Below are 20,268 nucleotides of genomic sequence, written 5' to 3' on the forward strand. Positions count from 1 at the left end.
CTTATATATCTTACATTATATAGAGCAAGATTTTGAATTTTGTATATTTATAAAATATAATATGACTCTCTTTTTCTCTCTCTTTCTCTCTCCCTCTCTCTCTCCTTAAATAATTTTCGAGACTTTTTTCTGTCAATATCGCGTGTGCGCGCGTGTACGCCTGGCGTTTGCACGTCTATGCTTGTTTCTTCAAATAATTCTTATATTCTGAATTTAAATTGTTTACTATCGTCCTATAATTCATGATCGTTCTTTTTCCCTCTCTTTCCCTCTCTTTCTATTTATATATATATATATATATACTACAATGATACATATACAAGCATAGATGAGATTACGTTAAAACTAAATAACAGTAAATTTCTCTCTGGAAACTTCGAGCTCTTTTTCTCTCTTTCTCCGAGGAGAAGATGAGAAGCGTGACAAGCCGTCCTTGGAGCAACAAGATATCTATATTAGATCGCGATGAAAAAAATGTTGGAAATACGATACGGCGTCGATTTTTCATTTTCTATCTTTCCTATTCTCTCTCGTTCCCAGACTGTTATCGGAATTTTTATTAGCTCGTTGGACCGGTCGGCTGTCTTATTCTTGATAAATATATATTATATATAAGATCCTTTCTATAAATACTAACAATATACAGTATGTGTAACCTTACGCGGCCGAGAGGCTTTACATTAATTATGCGGGCCGGTAAGGAGTTGCGACAAGAATATCTTACTAGTTTACAGCGAGAGAGATAGAATACGGTTGGATTATTTCGTAACACCTTCCTATAATACGATAATCATATATACGTAATATTGTCCTGTTACGCTCGGCGGCGCCGGTAGCTTTAGGCACGAATGTCTCGATCCCAAACGAGAAAAAAATAAAGAAAACAACGATCGAAAGCGATACTGTACAACAAGGAGAAGACACTTGGATAATATCTCGATCTGCGTTTTAATTCAATTACGCGAACGATTCGTCGGATAAGCGAAAAATATCGTGTGTTCCATATCATAGGCAAAAAAGCGTTAAATTAGATTTGCTCAATTATATATACGAAACGAAATCAGTATGCATTAATTGACTAAAGTCAGAACGCATGTATACATATATTCTAAATATGTATACGTTGAAAAAAACCGCACAAATCTTTCTTCGCTTATCCGATAAACAATATCTCTCGGTAACAATATTAATAATTTTAATTATATCGATACATTACGTATATTATTTGATTATATTAATAACTTCGATATTAGACAATTCTAAAGCTACCGGCGCTATCATTGTTGAAGAACTCGCGCGATCTCTGCGATCGAAGCTCGACTCGAAGCTACCCCGATTTACAGACTAACTAACAAACTAATGCTAACTGTCCCCGCGGCGATCGTAATTGTTTACGCTCGGAGAAGATCCTACATACGTTCATATTATATTATATAAAAGATACGCTCGCGAGAAGAGGGAGAACGCGATCGGAACCTGGTCAATCACGCGAACCACCGGAAGTGTACATCGACGAATGAAGAGAAGCGAGTTGATACCAAGTTTCATGTTGATACCAAGCCTGAAGATATATCTGGGTTCGCTCCTTCCGCCTTGCAACCGCATCCGCTCGCGAAACGATTATTTCTGTTTTAATTAAGCTTTCTCTAAACTTTGCGCGAACCGAAATTTTGCAGAAATATACTCCTTTCGAGACCACTCGGAGAAACATTTTTCCTATCTCTATATAAATATATAATATATATATATATACATCTATATTTATGCTTATCCAGATATATACGTACGCGCGCTAGCGAAAATTAAAAGTATCGAGACGAGGAGCGTGAGAAAAGATCAACACATCAAGTGTTACCTCTAAAAAGAGTATTAATAACGATAGGAAAATTAGTCGCGTAAATCATGAGCGGCGATAGAAACTTGATGGCTAAAACGTGCCAGCTTAAAGTCTCTCGATGGTCTACCGATCCCGCCAACGTCGATTAACATTAATCAACTGAATCCTTCATTAATATTTGTATTATTATAGCAAGAGTATTATGATCGAGAAAGAAATGGGAGATCAGTCAACCTACAGTGAGATTTAATCGACGTCGGAAGAATCGGCCTAGTGTTAGTTCTCGATGCAGGATTAATAATAAATGATAATAGAAGAAGTCGAAAGAAACGGAAGGGAAAAAAATTATAGGCGATACTCTGAGAAACGAGGCGAATATTCGCACGATGATTCGCGACCGATAAGGCGAAAAAGCATTATCCTGTGATGTACATCTCTGTGTGTGTGTGTGTGTGTGTGTGTGTGTATGTGTGTGTGTGTGTGTGTGAGAGAGAGGCCTCAACGAAAATCGAATAGACTTTCATCGACTAGTACTGCGTACATTGCGTTCACTGAGAGAAAAATCCATGATTTTTCCGATTAAAAATGATCGGATAATCCGATCAAAAGGTAACAAACGGATATTACCGATCTTATTAATCGAAAAAGAAAACCGATCAAAGTTAAAATGACCGATCAAATATATCCGATTAGAAAATTCCGATTAGCAAACATCCGATCAGAAATATCCGATTAAAAAACATCTAATCGGAAAGATCTGTTTGTTACTTTTTCAACGGATAATCCGATCACATCATATCCGATTAATAGATCTCTTAGTCCTGATCGGAAATTTCCTATTATATATATATATATAATATGCATTCATTTTACATTGGACAATTTTCATATGCGGAAACACGACGTTTCTCGCGAACTAGGAGTCGCAAAATCACATAACAGTCGCCGCGTATATAATATATATATATATTACGTGAACGGATTTCTGATGAAAATTGTCCGATGTAAAATGAATGCATATATATATATTTTTTTTTTAATCCGGCGTTTATCCCATCACTCCACTGCTTATTTTATTAATATATATTTATCAATGTACTGCAAAAAGGAAAAAACTTCACTCGCACAAGCACAGAGCTTAATATAGAAATTATACGGAATTATATTCGTAACACGACGCAATTGTTGCAGATCGCAAGATGTCGCAGACAATGACTCGGCGATTAATGCCAGAAACGGGTCTCTACGGCTCTGCGCAATACGTTCTGCGCCGGTAATATTTGATCGGATATTATTATATTTGATCGGTTATTATATTTCATCGGATTTATTTTTGATCGGATATAACATATTAGATCGGATATTGAACTTGATCGGATAAAATACTTTAATTTTATCCGATCAAGTGCAATGTCCGATCAAGTTGTATATTAATCCGATCATATTTGAACGGATAAATAAATGACGGCTCATTTTCCGTTCACATTCATCGGAAATAACCTTTCATCGGATATCATCTTATCGGATAGGTTTAGATCCGATCGAAAAGTACTGAAAATCGATCGGATACAGTGCTGAACGGTTTTTTCCGATTAAAATTGCTGGACATTTTTCTCAGTGTTCAAATATCGTCAAATTTTTGTCTCTTTCCTTCCTCTTTTAGCCGCGGTCCATTCGTTCGTTCGAGCGAGCAATCGCGGATAAATAATCGATAGCGATTAAATACAATATACACGCTACATTGATAGATTTTTTTCCTCAGTTACGACATTTACATTTAATTAATTTGACGAGACTCGCGAGTGTGTGTGTGTGCCGACAAAATCCCAAAACGAAACGCCCGCAACAGGATATTGACTGCATCGATAGTACCACGTACATCCACGTTGTTGTATATTTCGTAATTACTTTGTATGAGCGTCGTAGCCTTAACTCGTTTTAACATACTTTGTTAACTATCTAATTAAGATATCCTCGAACAGTATACGGATAAAGAACATTTAATGACTCCACCTATTCGTTTCATATACATATATATATATTCATGTACATATATATGTATGTGATAATTATCGTATATCTTTTATCGTATTTAATATTTAATACTTCTCTCGACAGAAAAAAGAATATGCCTCTATATCTCTCTCTCTCTCTCTCTCTCTCCTTCGCACCGTCCCGAAACAACATATCCATACACATTCGCAGAGTTACTCCGCGATAATTATATTATATTATATTACAATGAGAGGATATGTGCCCGATGTGTGCGAATCTCTATTTCGATTTTTTTTCTTTGCGCTTAACCGGTTTTAAACATTAACGCGAACATTGGTATACGTGCAATCGTCAGCTACGTGTGTATATAATCTAACGCGATTACGTTTAGAACCATGACGAACCACCGGAAAGTGCCCCCTCTCTCTCTCTGTCTGTCTCTCTTTACCGATTTATTATATCCGCGTTCTCTTAAATTCAAATTCACGCATCATCAGTTACACACAACAATCTCCCTCCCTTTCCCAAATGTAAAAATTAATCGTACCTAAATATCGCTATCGTAATTACGGAAATTCTTCATCGAACTTAGAAAATGCATCCTTGGATAATAATAGGCTTGCTCGACTTGTATCAACGAAGAAAAACTGCCTTGCGCTCACTTATCACGGCGCAATACTATCACAGTTCATCCTCATCAGGAAGATATTCGCCGCACGTGTTCGTGTCATTCTAAACGCAACTCGCGTCCGAACAACTAATTCATCTAAGCTACACAGTTTATGCCCGACTTACAAGGATTTACAAGGCGGACAAAAAAACGCCTCGCTCTCTATATACGCTCTAATGCGTAGACTCCCGCGAACATTGACTGAGGGTTTGAAGAATTCAGATTCGATCGCTCTTTGACTGTCTCTTCAAGACAGGAGACATATTCTCGCTTAAATGACGTATTTTTACACCGTTTTTATACCACAATGTTCGCGAAAACTATGCATCATATTGGAGTTAATGCGTGCCGCATTATGCTTTGTTCGGCAAGCATATTACAAGGAAGTATGATACAATTTGCCGATCGTATTTCACAGTGAGACGATTCGGTGAGATGACAATCAATGATTGAAAGATCGCGATCGGGCCATGCCTAACGAAAATAAGCGAGACACATCTTATCTTTGTTTCTTTCCTCTTTCTAGGCATATTACACGGTATTTACAAAACTCCGCTCCGTCTTCTTAATTCCATTTGAAATCCTGGAACAGTCATTGGTAGTCTGCTTTAGTGTCTATGTTGTGACGCGATATTTACATATCTATTTTTTCGATTTGTAATAATACAGATATTTACATAACCGAGATAGCGTTAATCTCTGAATGATATATTTTTTGTCAGTAACATCAGATTGACTGATGACGCTGTATAAGAGATGGAGAAAAGATGAATGTATATAATGTGCAATATTAGTAATGCAGAACAGCCAGATTTCGTTCATTGCAAAATTCATTCTAGATAATTTTATACTTTACGACGAAATTGATATAAAAAAATTGCAGAATCAAGATTACATCATATATGTTCATATAAATAAAATTGCAAATAATATAATTAAGATTAAAAAAAAAACTGTCTAATTACTATAAGTATAATAATTATTTACAATTCTCATAAATAAAATTATAGATGAAATTTTGTTTCACGTTATAAATCATCCAAATGAAAGTTAACAATTCAGAAATCCCAGTTAAAAATATTACATGAAACTCATTATTAATTACAAATATGTATATACGTAAGTCACAAAGGGATTACTGTACATTGTTCCCCTGGCTTCACAACGACACCCATTCAAATCGTTCGAAAAGAAATATGAAAAATCACTTATGTATCTAATATATACAAAATTAAAGAAAGATTCAATAGAGCCTAAAATAGAGAGTATCTAATAAAATTTGCCCCGTTTAAAACGTGAGGTGAAATTCAACCCCGAGTGATGCGAGGATGCTGTCGCGAAATTTTTGTGTCATCTTTAGCCATTTCACAGATCTCTATCACAGATCGTCCTGCCTCGAAGAAATGATAATTGGCGGATAGGTACCTAATCCCTTCACAGAGCACCAAAAGGATCGAGTTGGACTGCATTGCCTTGTGGCTGAGCGGGTGCTACAGCGGCTTGAGGCTGGGATTGCTGCTGCTGTTGCTGCTGCAGATTAGGACCGGTCATCATGGGATTTGCGCCGGGCATGGCCATCATCGGCGCAGCTCCTCCCGCAACCATCATACCGCCACCGGCGGCGGAAGCACCTGGGATAGTACACATCATCGGCCTCATACCCTGCATACCCTGCATGCCCTGCATGCCCATCGGCATACCTTGCATACCCTACAGACACCAGAGAGCGAGAGAAATAAGACGTATGTACAAAAGAAAGCATGTGTGCCTGCCAAGTTGTATTGTTTTCTGTTTCTTATATAACTGATCTATCATCAATATTATAATCAGACGTGTAGTTAGACTTATAGTTGGACGATAACAATTTAGGCGCTGACTGGAAAAAAAGAAAGATTAGACTCTCTTATTTCATCTTATAAAGTGCTCTCGAACTATGACTTTCGTATTATAGTATCGGATAAGATAAAATATAAGCACTCTATATAAATACATTTTTTTCCAAACAGGCCACTCTTCGAGATTCTTCGTCATTTTTATATTTGCAAGGAATCTCTAGAAAAATATAGTGTAGCTTAATCTAATCTATTCTGATAACGTGTCACCTGCATGTCGGTAACGAATCAATTCGTCTACATTAAGGATTAACGTGTCAAGCAAATTACAGCCAACGTACGCAGAAAAAAAAAATAAATCTCAAACTAATCTGTAAAAATATAAATCGCTACAATAAACTATCTACTACATTCTCGAAAAAAACGTGCACCAAGTGTTACATATATATGCATAAAGCACACAATGCGAAGAAACGCAATGAGGTGTCCGAGTGTCAAGCTGGAACATTATCTTCCGACGACTTTGATCGCTTCAACTCGGAAAGTAAAGAGAGAGATCGGTGACGATATGCGATTTGTACAAATAACAATTAATTATTATTGACGAAAGTGAGTTAGTGACAATTCGTGTTATCACACATTATTCGTGATCGAGTGGGGTGAAATTCTGATGACGAATTTGGCGCTTTATCGATGTTAAACGAGACTCCTTCGACTCGAAACAAAGACGCTCGCTGATCACGTGAGACTTACCATCATTGCAGGTTGCGAGGGAAAACCCATCGTGGTGGTGGTCGCAGGTAGAAGTTGCGTCATCCCTTGGCCCTGTAACACAGCCGGTAACATGCCATATGCCAGGGTGCATGCATCACACTCACCTAATGGGTGCTAACTGACGAGTAAATTACTTCGTTACGGTGTTACACAGAGCGCGAAAGAGTTCCACGACGGACGATGGCTTAAATTTACGGGTTCAAGTAAAAAGCTGAAGGATACTACGTGAACACTATGGTCTTAGCACGCCGCCTAACGAGCTAAAATAATTTACTGAACCGCGTGACGTGGAGAATTTCTACTAATTTCTTCTAAGAGAAAGCGAGCGATAAACATTGAAATAATCCCGCGAGAAACAAGTAGCACATATGATCTATGGATCTGCGTCGGAGATCTACGTTTCATAATGCGTTCTATCAAGAACAAAACAGTTGTTCTATTCGAATAATAATGCATGACAATGATGATGTGTATATGTGCGTGTATTCTCGTGTATCAACAATCAGAAAAAGCGTGCTGGGAACTATTTTACGGAGAGACCGAGGAAGAAAACTTACCATGGGCCGATAGCCAGCACCGGTAGTAGCTGCCATTGGCTGAGGCGACCATCCGCCAGCTGAACTGCCCGTTTTTGCGGCGTTCTTCGGTGAGTTCCATTGCATTCCTCTGCGAAAAAGAATATTTTATTAATTCTGTTGGAAATGTTACTAGTTAGCTCGGTTTTGGACACGTCACACATCTACATTATCGTTACTTAAATTACTTATATAATTTTATTATCATCTACACAAATGTACATCATTTTGATAAGATTTACGAAGCTGAATCTTATACATCGTATATATTACAAATAGAATAACATGTATATTATATATGAAAAAGGTTGCACTTACTTTACTTGCTGCTGCGCGCTCTTATTGATGGTCAAATTTTGCGCAAGACTAGCGAGACTGCTGTCCAAGTCTCCGGTCAAAACCTTGCCAGTGGCAGCTGCGCTAACCGGTTGCCCCGCGGCTGAAATAACATTAAATTCAAAATCAACTCATCGTCGTCACACCGACATCAAAAAATTGGCAAAAAGTTATCCTAAGCAACATCTACGTCAAGCAACGCTCTCCAAACATAAAAACCAAGTGGAAGGATTTAAAGCAAATTGTGAAGTTTATTTAAATTTGTACAAAATAAAGCATAATTTTCAAGTAAAATATTTTCTAAAAAAATAATAAAAAAAGATCCTCTACCATCGCCACGGAATCTAAACAGCAGCGTGCAAAAGCTTCTAAACGTAAAATTATGCTTGCATTGCACAAATACTCATGAGCATGCGAATTATCATAATTAAATTGTAAACTAATAAAATAACGATCGCATACATACACAACACAGAGCGTTATCGCGCGTTCTATGAATATACCAATGATTAACCAGAGTGATGTAATCATTTATCTCTCTTCAGAGTGATTTTTGTCTAAAATGTTATAAATAAAACAGGCACGTTTATCTACTAGTGCACAGATGGCTGAAATTACATCACAATTATCTAACGTTTTCACATCTCTATAAACATAAACATTCACTGCGACTTACCGATCGAATAAAGTACATATTATAAATCTAACGTGCGATTTCTTAGATAATATACAAAGAATATCAAAATACAGATATCTAAAAAATGTCTCTTAAATCTACACATATTTCTTCCTAGACATCTCATAGACTTTTATATAGTATAGAATGCGCAATAGCGTGCTGAGAGGCAAAAGAAAAAGAAGAGAAAAGAATGAACTAAACACTTGGACGGAGAGAGAACAGCAAGTACAGTAAGTGTGCGACTGTCATGCAATTAGCGTGTGGGTTAGTTTAGGCATTCCCGTCACCTGACATCGGCTGCTTTGCCGGCGAGCCGTACCCCACGGGGACTTGGGCTTGGGTAGGAATACCGTAGCCAACCATCGGCGCGCCGGCGCCGGTCATCATGGATTGTTGGCCGGCGGCGTCGTTCATACCGCTGAACATACCGGCACCCGCCGCCGGCGGCATTTGTTGTTGTAGCGGCTGCTGCTGGGCGGCCATCGCAGCTTGTTGCTGGACCATGGGCGCTGGACGCGACGGAGACCCGCCCAGTGCCATGCGGATGCTGTCGTTGAGATCGTCGAAGGCGCTCTTGTTAGCGGGGGGGCCTGGGGCCGCCGCCGTCGCCGTCGCCGCCGCTGGTCTACCATGTGACACTCCGGTTGGAGATAGTGCACGCGGTGCGGCACCAACGTTTGCGGCAGCAACGGCGGTCGCGGGTGGCGGTGGTCTAGGTGGCGGCGTGGCAGTGGAGGATGTCTTGCCGACGGCGGAGGGCGCCGTCGACGCCACCACCTCGGCCGCCGCAGCGTCCCCGTCGCCGTTTGTGGTCTTCAGCATCGCGGCGGACCCGTCGCCCCCCGCGAAGAGATCCGCTTGACCGGCACTGAAGAGGTCTCCGCCTGGCGCCGCCGTTGTTGTCGCTGATGCTGCTTCGTTCATCGCACCGCCGCCGGCGTTTTGATCGAAGAGCCCGAAGGCGCCCGCGTTCGTCGCCGCCTGTTGACCGCCGGCGGTACCGAGGGACGGGAAATCGGACATGAAGGGATTAGGTACGGACGCGGCCGTTCCTGGGACGCCAGCTTGCGCAGAAAGTGATCAAGGTGCATAAGTTAGCTTTTTTTTTCTTTCATCCGTTCTCACATTCGGACAACAATTTGGATAACAATGTAAAATGCCTTGCAATTATTATTACCGGTGACCCGTTAATACGTTAGTACAGAGAGAACAAAAAGAGATCGAGTATAACGTTAACGTGACATGGCATTGCATTCTGTCGCGCGTTAACGTTACACTTTGAATGCATTCGGAGAATATATCGATATGAATCAGCGTTCAAAAAGTTTACATATAAAAAAAAATAATATATATAGAAAAAATACTATTACACGTTATTATTTATATCTATAGTAGAAAAAAAATTTGTCATAATCGCTGTTTTATTCGATACATCTCTGCCCATAGCGTTAAATGGCACGTGTGATTGCTCAGGCGCGTTCCAAGTATCTAAAGTATAAGATGTATGATGCAAAAGTATCATAAAAATGGCCGCAAAAATTCTACGACAGAAAGAGGAGAAGAGAAATGTACAGATGACAGAAAAAGAAAAATAAAAGTGCACAAAATCTCAATCTCGTGTGTATGTGAATGCGCTCATACATATATGTATATAATCTCTGTTTATATCTATTTTCGCTAATAAGCACTTACTAGATTGTTGATCCTGATTTCCGAATACGGAGGAGAAACTGTTATCTGTAACAAAGTTATTATTTGCTGGTGGCGCAGCTGGCGCGAAACCTAAAAGAAGAAAAACCAAAAGTGGAAAATGGAAGAAAATGAAAACCAAAAGGAGAACATATCATAATCAAGCGCGGTGACCGATAATGAAGCAGCGATGATCAAGACTAATAATGCCGAGATTGAAATACTCTGCTCACCAGTACCGTTGGTCATCCACATGTTGTTCTGGGCGGCTGATTGCGGAGCTGGTGCACCTGGTTGTGGTGTCCCGAATATGTTGGCGAACGGATTACCCGCCAGCTGCAGGAGATCATCCGACGCCTTTTGCGAAAGTTGTTGCTGTAAGGGTACTCGATTACTGTGGAATCGCATACGAACGATTGCTAATTGAACGAAGAAAAACCTGAAGATATACCTGATTTTCGGACGTTGCTGCACCGAACAAATCCACAATCGGCTGGTTGGCATTATTGGTCGGTGAACTGAGGAAGGGATTTGTGCTACTCGATGGCGACTGTACTTTTGCCTGCAATATATATACATTGAGGATCAGTATCACGTTTATATATAAAGAATATCCATGAGTGCGCTACAATAACAGAAAAATACTTAAAATATCAAGTAGATGAAGGTAAGTTGAGAGAATATTTTGACACGATTTTAACACACAATCTTTATCATTGCACACACAACACAAACCCAACTTTGTCTATTTAAAATTAAAATCATGTTGAATCAAGTAACTCGATTGCTAGAAATTTGCCTAATACCTTGTATTGATTCATGGCGGCTTCCTCTTCCGCAAGAGCTTGCTGTCGCAGCGCCTCATCGATATGGCCATTCCCAGTTTGGTCGAGCCGCGCATTGCTGGCTGCTGTTCCGAACGCGGTACTGGTGGAAGACAGGGCGGACACTCCCGACTTTACATTGGTTCTATTGCTGCTTTTGGGCGATGATAGGATGTCGGAGATGTGCGGTGTCAATTGGACGGAAGAAAACAAAAGAGGACGGACAAGAAGAATACGGAAGGTCCGTTTCAGCGAGTAAAATGTGGCGAGAGAGAGGAGCGTAAAGGAAAATTGATAATTGAAAACAAAGGAGAAGAGAGACAAACAAAAAAACAAAAATACAAACGTGTAGTACGTATAGATGTAACAATGCGCGTAAAAATGCATAGTGTGCATTATCCATTCGTACACTCACATGCAACCCTTCTCTCTCTCGCTCTCTCTCTCTTCTCTTCCTGTCACTCTATCTCTTTCTCTCCCTCTCTTTCTCTTTCTTTCATTCGCTATTTCGCTTTCCAATTCTTTACTATATGTCCTAATATACACATGCATTTATTGGTGTGTTCTATTTTCTGTAGTGAAAAATAGCGTCAAGCTTGCGTACCAAATCAAATTATATCACGTGATACATTAATGTGTAAATATATCGCTCAATTATCTTGTATAATTTTAAAAGTAGTATTAAACTTGCTACAATAATAAAAAAGCCACTTTGTACATGATAAATACATGTGCATTATAAAACGTTATATAGTATTCTCTTCATTATTCCAAAACAAATTATTTTAAGAATTAACGGTATACATCTCAATTTAAACTGTTATAATCTAAGCTATATGAATTTCTATAACAACAGATAAGAAATATATTTTGTATATTTAACAAATTTCACTATTAATTAGAATAAGATTCCATTATTTATAATAGATTCATAAAGCAACGTATAAGCAATAAAATTAAATTATTGATTTACTGTTAATCGCAATTAAAACAATTTATTTTACAGCGTGCTTAATATCCATTATAATAAATAAAACTATAGGGAAACTACGTCAATTATCTAAGATTAAACAGATTATAAGTTTATACATGCATGAACGGTAAATTGGAATTGGTAATGTAAAAAGTACAATTATATTTTTCGACGAAAAATACATATACATATGTAAAAATTAAATATCAAAAATTTAGAAACAGCATGGATACCTTATAAATGGATTAGGATACACAAATAAATTTACAAAGATTCTGCATACAACTAAATGTCAAATGTCATTGGATAAAATTAACCTGAAGTATCCAGGAGATACCATCGACAAACTTTGTTAATTGGAAGATAACTGTCGAAAAAGATACAACTCTCCAAAAATATTGTTCAAAACTTCTCACGACATTTACTTAAAAAAGAACATAATGAGTACTTGGTGTTTCTTTATATGTGTTTGAAATGAGTTACTATATATATAATTGGGAAATTATGTGGTATTCGAGATAAACGAATGCAATTTTGTGTCATAATTCTTATGCGTGTGCATGTGCGATAAACATATTTTGTTTAAATACTCATATTAAGAAGCTTGTAAAGATGTGTATAGAAAAAGATGTTTTTGATCTTAAAAAAATGTACAATGAGACGAAAATGATGGATTTTGGGAGAAGTAGAGAAGGAGAAGTATATCGATTTTGATAGCATTCAGCGTAGGGACGTTTAGAATTATTCCTACATCGATCATTATGTGAGATTTAAATGATTCGGATATAAATGGGAAAAAGAAATTGGCATACCTTGCTGATTGTGTCGGCGTATTCGCGGCGGAACCCTTCTTTCCTTCCAAGGAAGCGAGATGTTGCTCTAAGGCGTCCAATAAACTACTCGGTGCCTAAAAAAACAATTTGCCAGTTAATCATAGCGTTATCGTTAGAATCGTCGAGTGAGGTGCAAGATAGAATGAATCAGCTGTGCATTTGATTTACAATTAGAAATTTCTCTGCGCTAAAACGCATGCATTTATTTTTAGAAGATTTCGTGAGTTTGCCATAAATATTTTTTTTAAAAACGTTATAAACGAATATCCGATGAAAGAGTAATCGACAATAAAATCGACTCACAAAATCTACCAAAATAAATATCACCAATTATCTCTATGCTGCTCTATACTAGATCACACTAATTCTACCTCGTTAAGATAATCAGTGTTGATATTACCTGTTAGTAATGTACAATAGGAAGAAACAAACGAAAATATTACTTCTCGATTGGCTAGTTATAATTTTTTTTTTCGCTCATTGTTAATTATTTTTCAAAATAATAACCGATAATTATATACAGATAATTATAAACACATCCTTATTAGTAGTATAATAAGATAGAGAGATAATGAATGGTATCGTGAACGCACGTACCTTCGTCAGATCTGGTATGTCTCCTTTATCGATGCCGACGTTCTGTAAAAAGAAATATGCTCAGTTATATCAAGTTAATGTTATAACGCGGCCGTTTTTACGTACAAATCATATGTATAACTTACTTCCGCAACTTTCAGAAATTCTCCGACCCTATCCATACGTATGAGGAACTTTTTGTAGAGATCTAAAGCGTCCCGGCATTGTTTCTTGTTCATGTCGAAATATTTCTCTGAAAGAGATCACAATCGCAATCGTCCGATTAGAGAGAAGCAATCAATTATTCCATCGATCCTCGAATATGCAATTATTACGCGCGAATAGGGGGAAAAAAGCTGAATACTGTGCGTTACCTAACAGATTAATGATGCCGTCATTATAGCAAGCGAATAACCGGATAAGATCTCGAAAGAGGAGCATGAAGGCCATATTTATGACGCCATTCGTGAGGTCGTTAGCCGTGCAATCGAATTCCAGCAACGCGTCGAGTTGGGACTGCAGTACTGGCAAAGTTTTCAGGAGTTTCTCGGCGTTCATTGTGCGTAGAGTGCCATCCTCCTTCCTGTAAAACATCGATTACACAATCAGAGATCAATTCTCTCGCTCTAAAATTAAATTACAATGTTCCACACACACACACACACACACACACACACACACACACACACGTACCCCCGTTTCACTTTGCAGAAGTCGAACGCCACCGTCCTGTAGGAGAGGGCCTTCTCGTTGAGATACTTGGCGTATCGCCTGATGAACGGCGACATGTCATATCCTGATTGACGCGACAGAGAGAAAAAAATGGCAATTAATCACCTTTGTTCACGTACCGTGGAAACATAATGAAGGCGCTAATAGGCAATGCGACGCAACAATGCGTAAAAGTGAAATTAGAAAGTCGGCAATACGACCGAGAGATGCGATTGCATTAATTTCATAAAGTTATATAACCATGCGTGTCGGAGCCGCGATTGGAAATTACTTTTTTTTTTTAATCAAACGTTTAGTCAAATTTATAACGTTTGCACCGAGCGTAATTAATTTGCAACATATATATCGATTGACGTACACATATAGACAAATATACATTACAGTACGTGACTTTTTGTTTTTTAGTTTAAAAAATTTTAAATCGAATATATATGCACAAAGCTACGAAGCGACGTTAGTAAAAAAAAAAAAACCAAGGCGGAAACGAGATGTGTTTTGTTATTAGAACTCACCCACGCGTATTCCTGCTTCGTGTCCCAAGAGATAGAAAGTTAGTCCAGGTTAGTAAATCGTACATACAGGTGTCAGATACATGGAAAAGAGAAAGATTCGCATTTGCCATACGGATGATAATTGCGGGATGCGAGCAAGTTAGCGAGAGGGAAAAAAATTCGTGCGTGAAAAAATTCGTAAAAAGCGTATCGTTTTTTAAAAATTCATAATTGTCATCTAATTGTAAACGTCGCTCGATGACCGATGGTCGATCGACGTTACGTGTATGTGATTGTATCAACGACAAATCGAATTCACGTCTCTCGTAAACACATTCTCGGCGACGAGGTGTCCGCGATTAGCTATTCAAATTACGACATGTTGCAATTTTCCGTGCGACGCGTATATATTAAATCACGTCGCTCGAATATCGACACACGAGCTTTTTTTAAAGTTAAATCTAAATCACGAATGTGCGAAAAGCCGTGCGGTTCGTGCTCTGCGTTCTTCGCGGATGAGTTTGTTAATACGGAAACAATCTTCCGTTTTTCAGGCGAAAAAAAAAAAATGTTATTTAGAATGTGACAAATTGTTACGAGAGCAGTTCTCTCTCTTCTTCGTCCAGGATGCCGCAGAATTGACGGAAAGTGAAATTTGCAGCCAATCATATCGTGACAAAAATATCGAGCTTGTTAATTTGTACGCCAATTAATTATTATACATGCATTAATTATTTTTTCGCGAATTAAATTTAAGTGATACGAATAAATAATGATGGAATATTATTCGCTCCTAATTTAGGAAGGAATAATTCGCGTCATCATTTTCCGTGTCGTCAATTCCGGAACATCTTGCGATATCCCGAGAAATGTAAAAAGAGCCCCCCTTTCCCCCGTCGATACGATTGTGAAATGATCACCTTGTACGCCACTCTTGTCGAGGAAATTGCTAAGCTGAAATGTGCTATTGCTGGATGCGAGATACTGTGTGAACCTCTGCAAAATAGAAAAGTTATTTCAGAAGAATGCACAATGGGCCGTCTCGCGGAGTCGAACGAAAGCGAAAAAAAAGGATAATTACCTCGTTGCCATAGCACATCATGTGATGCACGGTTATCAGAGCTTTGAAGACCACCGTCCAGTTTGTGTTCTGCGACCGTTCTATCAAGAGATTCGCGAGCTGCGGTATGGAGACGTTCGGCTCATTAGTGCAATGGATTAAATCTGAAACAAGAAAGAGAGAGAATGTTAATTTTCGGCCTGTCCAAAGGAACGTTGGAAATATTTCCTCGAAATATCCTCGATCTCCTGTGCACTCTCGACTCCGAGAGAGGCGAAACCTTGCATCACACGCAAGCCACATAATGAGAGGCGACTGACCTCCACCTTATAAGATTACATCGTAATTTACATACTGCGTATGATTCACAATCATCGTCGGCGATGATAGTATTAAATTATGAGAATCTCTCGCACCAATGCTGTGCCGTCTCGTCTCGGATTTCAAGTTCTAGTTTTTTTCTTTAGTGAACATAAATTTCTACAATATACATCCGTACGCTCTTTTATGGATATGTTTGGCAATTACACGTGAAAGTGCGAGGTAAAAGCGAATTAACACCGAATCGCGGATAGAATAATAGCTATAACTTACAATTAGCGTAACAACGTGCTAAGTATAATTAAAAAACTGACCTCCTTTTATCTCCTCTATGAATTCTGAGCTTAACACGAAACGTAAAGTATATCATTACAAATAAAAGACTTTATTAAGACGGATGTAATTTCTAAAAGTGAACCGACTAATTTCATTCTGAAAAAAACCCATAAACGAAACAGAGAAAAGAATTTTACTTGTCTCAAATTGTAGATATTGACATATTTTTACGTAATTTTCAGTATTGGAATTTTCAGCGTTCAGATGATTCAGATAATTCAAAGAAAATGGATGATTCAGAAATCGTATAATTCTCATCATCATTCTCTTTACGTATTATGCGTAGTAAACTAACAATAAGCGATTCAATAATGCACGATTCATGATTTTAATTACATATTTAGTTTATTAAATATGTAATTTTATTATATATATTTATCATATATAAATTAATCTCGGAAGCACAAGTAATATATTAATAGAATATAAAATAGATAATATAACTTTTATCCACACAATACACTTTCGTTAAATTATTGTGTATAGATGTAATTTCTCTAATAACCCGCCCAAAAGATATAAGAATAATATAAATTAAAAAAGAATAATATATTTTTATTTACACACCCACTTATATTATTATAAATTACTATCTATCCATAATAATATTATATATAGATAAGAGAAAGAGAAGAGATTCCACCTTCGAATTACAAATTATCTAAAATGGGTGTAAGAACAAGCCAAAAATTCGATATTTTATAAGCGTCCATGATCCTCGCTTTTTGACGATGTACCTAAAACTATATAGCTGACGCTATCGATTTTCGCGGCGACTCTGACCTGCATATGTTGAACTCGAGTTTCCGCGCAAAGGTGTCGCGAAAACCGGCCACGAAGGAAATATACGCCAATCCGTGTCGACAAATCCGTCGAAGACGACGACGACAATCTACGCGACATCGATCAATCGCGATTGATTGACAAAAGTAGCAGCCACGTCAGAAGAATGCCATGTAATAAGATTGACAATCGCGTCGTCGCTCAATTTCGAACGATGTATTTAGCATATATTGTACTATGTACTATTATCGAAACCATGTCAACCATCATATATATATTCAGTCGGTTGCCGTGATTGTTGTATGAGCTCTCACAGGTCACGGATGATGTCCAGAGCGCATCTTAGCATATCGTTAATTGACCTCTTGATCTCAAGGTTGAATCTTTGATAAAAATTTTAAGGCAATTCTTTTCCCTGAAAATATCTAGTCCAAATTGATCAAAGAATTATTTAAAAAAAAACAATGTAGTAGTGTTTGAACATATGAACAAAAAGAATTCTTAACGATATAGGTATCTGTCTGTCCCTTGTTATCATATCTGTTTATAATTGACTAATTATATTTCCTTCGTAGAAGAGAGAGATTAACGGGAAAAACGACGGGGAGTTAAATAACATTTTACACCGCGGACAGTTTCCCACGGCTTTAAAGTGTCTCTTTCTTTCTCTCTCGCTTTCATCCGACCGACCGACCGATGATCCCGCAATATCGAAGTCACGACGAGAGGGCTTCGAGAACGAAAGTGCAGCGCGAACAGGCGGAGGGGAGCACCGGATAAAGGCGCGAATGAAGCAGTGAATCAGCAGCGAGAGAGCAGCTTCGGACTCTATCCATTCTACGAACTGCACAACATTTCCATATGGTTATTATCGCGCGACAAATTTCATACGTTATCGCGAAAATATCTTTTAATCGGCGCAGACTTCGTTTTTTGTTAACAAAAGCGTGATAATTATTTATCCGCGATGATTATCCTCTTTTCTTTTGTTATTTTTAGAATTATAATATTAAACATTAATTTTATATAATTTATTTATAATTAAATCAATATATATTTATACAGAGTGTTGCGAAATATCAAAATACAGTAAGAAGAAAGTTCTCGAAAAAATAAATTAAAAAAGTATTTGCCATTTTTCATTCCAAACAGTATAGTTTTCGAAGTAAAAATATTTAAAACTGGCCAATTATAAATTACGATTAAACAGAAGCCTGAAGCGCGTGATCACTAACACTATCGACTATAGGTGTGTCTGTTTAATCGTAATCTGTAATTGGCCAGTTTTTAATATTTTTATTTCAAAAACTACTGTTTGGAATGAAAAATGGCAAATACTTTTTAAATTTATTTTTTCGAGAACTTTCTTGCTATTTTGATTCGCGAATTTCGGAACACCCTGTATATTAAATTTATTATTAATTATTGTATTACACATATAATGCATTTTAATGTAAAAAAATTTCAATTTTTTAAATTAAAATTACATAAATATCTATCTTTATTTTTTTCATTTCTCAAATTAATTTGATTCAATTTAAATTTTATATCATCACATTTTAATTTATTTAAACTTTTATTTTAATAAAAATTTAAATAATAAATCTTATATTGTTTATGCATTTATATTTATATTCATATTCTTCCAACAACCGCTACTTTTTCCTCTTCAACTTCTTTTTGTATATACTTAATGCAAAAAATTATATGGTAAAAATTAAAATGAATGAAATGAATTAAAATTGATAATATAAGAAACATATATAAAATAAAGAGAGGTAAACAGAAAGATTTAATGAGTCAAAAACTCATTTTAATGAAAAATGGCGAGTACAAGGGAGTAATTGAAATAGAAGAGACAGATATCTTATAGGATATATTGCTGTGTGAATAAAAAAATTGCAGTTTGTAACGAATGCAAAAGCTGCATGCATGATTAAAACTGCGATATCTCTCTCGAGAGAGGCGTGTAAGCGCGACCTTGCGAGGTTTCCCGTTCTAATTATAATTTCCCAAACATACAGACGAGTTTAGCGGCCAAATGGCGATCGCGTTGGCATCGAGATCGTAGATTGTCAAAAGAAAGCACGTCCCTCGTCGAATGCGTTCATTCAAAACGGAGGCCGATTCAGACACGAGAGACGGTGCGCGCGAGCCTCAATTTTTCTCGCTTCGACGCACCATACGTGAAACAGGTGCAAACTTTTGTCGAATAAAAAAGTGCAGCTGTTTAACGAGAAGCCAGTTATTTTTGACACTATAATGTATCACACACATACACACAAGTCAGAATGTCTGATATTCACAAATATATTACATAATATTATATATAACTAATATATTGAACAAAACATATTGAAATATATGTATATATTAATTATTCAAATAGATAAATAAATATATATATAAAAAAAATAATATAAGATTAATATTATTATATTAATATTAATTATATTTTTATTTTTATATAGTTATTAGTATATATTTCCAATAAATTTATTAAGATTAATAAATGTAGATATTTTAAAACATTAAATATGCTTGACAAATATTTCTTTTGAATAAATATTTGAAAATATTTATTCTCAGCCGCGAGCAAACTTTGTGTTTAATTGACATAAAGATATACGTTTAGCGCGACACACGCAGCTGATAATACGCTTTTAATAAATCGTTCGATAAAGCCGGGCGATTGGCAATCGTCGGAGGATGTTGAATGTGCGTGCGCTGTTAAAAAAATATGTAAAAAAACACACAATCGCTCTCTAGGCTGTATTAAAGGGGTGTACATCGAGAAACTGACACTGCATGTGTATCTCCAGACACGGACGGAGGCGTGTACGATAACGCGTTTTGGCAACAAGAGCGCGATTGCAGCTGCGAGCTATGTACAAAAATCAGCTTACGAGCCGAACGAGAACGCAATGTAGAACTTTGTCGATCGAAATCGTG

General features: G+C 37.2%; 1 protein-coding gene across 21 annotated transcripts in view; it reads right to left on the reverse strand.

Moving 5' to 3' along the window:
* Window positions 1-65: 65 nt before the first annotated feature.
* The window catches only part of Lap (phosphatidylinositol-binding clathrin assembly protein lap), a 34,592-nt gene continuing 14,389 nt past the window's right edge, over window positions 66-20,268 (reverse strand). For 2 of the 21 annotated variants that reach the window (XM_083032297.1, XM_083032296.1), the window contains exons 3-20: window positions 15,898-16,040; window positions 15,737-15,812; window positions 14,838-14,852; window positions 14,287-14,389; window positions 13,968-14,176; window positions 13,740-13,846; window positions 13,615-13,656; window positions 12,997-13,091; window positions 11,194-11,365; window positions 10,839-10,949; window positions 10,621-10,762; window positions 10,391-10,480; window positions 8,986-9,762; window positions 8,002-8,122; window positions 7,666-7,774; window positions 7,088-7,159; window positions 5,928-6,212; window positions 66-5,085 (exon numbers count right to left, since the gene is read on the reverse strand). In XM_083032297.1, coding sequence (XP_082888423.1) covers window positions 5,937-6,212; window positions 7,088-7,159; window positions 7,666-7,774; window positions 8,002-8,122; window positions 8,986-9,762; window positions 10,391-10,480; window positions 10,621-10,762; window positions 10,839-10,949; window positions 11,194-11,365; window positions 12,997-13,091; window positions 13,615-13,656; window positions 13,740-13,846; window positions 13,968-14,176; window positions 14,287-14,389; window positions 14,838-14,852; window positions 15,737-15,812; window positions 15,898-16,040 — 2,660 coding nt within the window. In that variant the 3' untranslated portion in view covers window positions 66-5,085; window positions 5,928-5,936. The remainder of the gene's footprint in view (window positions 5,086-5,927; window positions 6,213-7,087; window positions 7,160-7,665; window positions 7,775-8,001; window positions 8,123-8,985; window positions 9,763-10,390; window positions 10,481-10,620; window positions 10,763-10,838; window positions 10,950-11,193; window positions 11,366-12,996; window positions 13,092-13,614; window positions 13,657-13,739; window positions 13,847-13,967; window positions 14,177-14,286; window positions 14,390-14,837; window positions 14,853-15,736; window positions 15,813-15,897; window positions 16,041-20,268) is intronic. The other 19 variants (XM_083032310.1, XM_083032305.1, XM_083032309.1 and 16 more) reach the window with 19 other exon arrangements.

This window comes from Prenolepis imparis, unplaced genomic scaffold (genome assembly GCF_030444845.1).
Source record: "Prenolepis imparis isolate NDT839.2.m4 unplaced genomic scaffold, iyPreImpa1.0 SCAF_2, whole genome shotgun sequence".
Classification (NCBI taxonomy): Eukaryota; Metazoa; Arthropoda; class Insecta; order Hymenoptera; family Formicidae; genus Prenolepis; species Prenolepis imparis.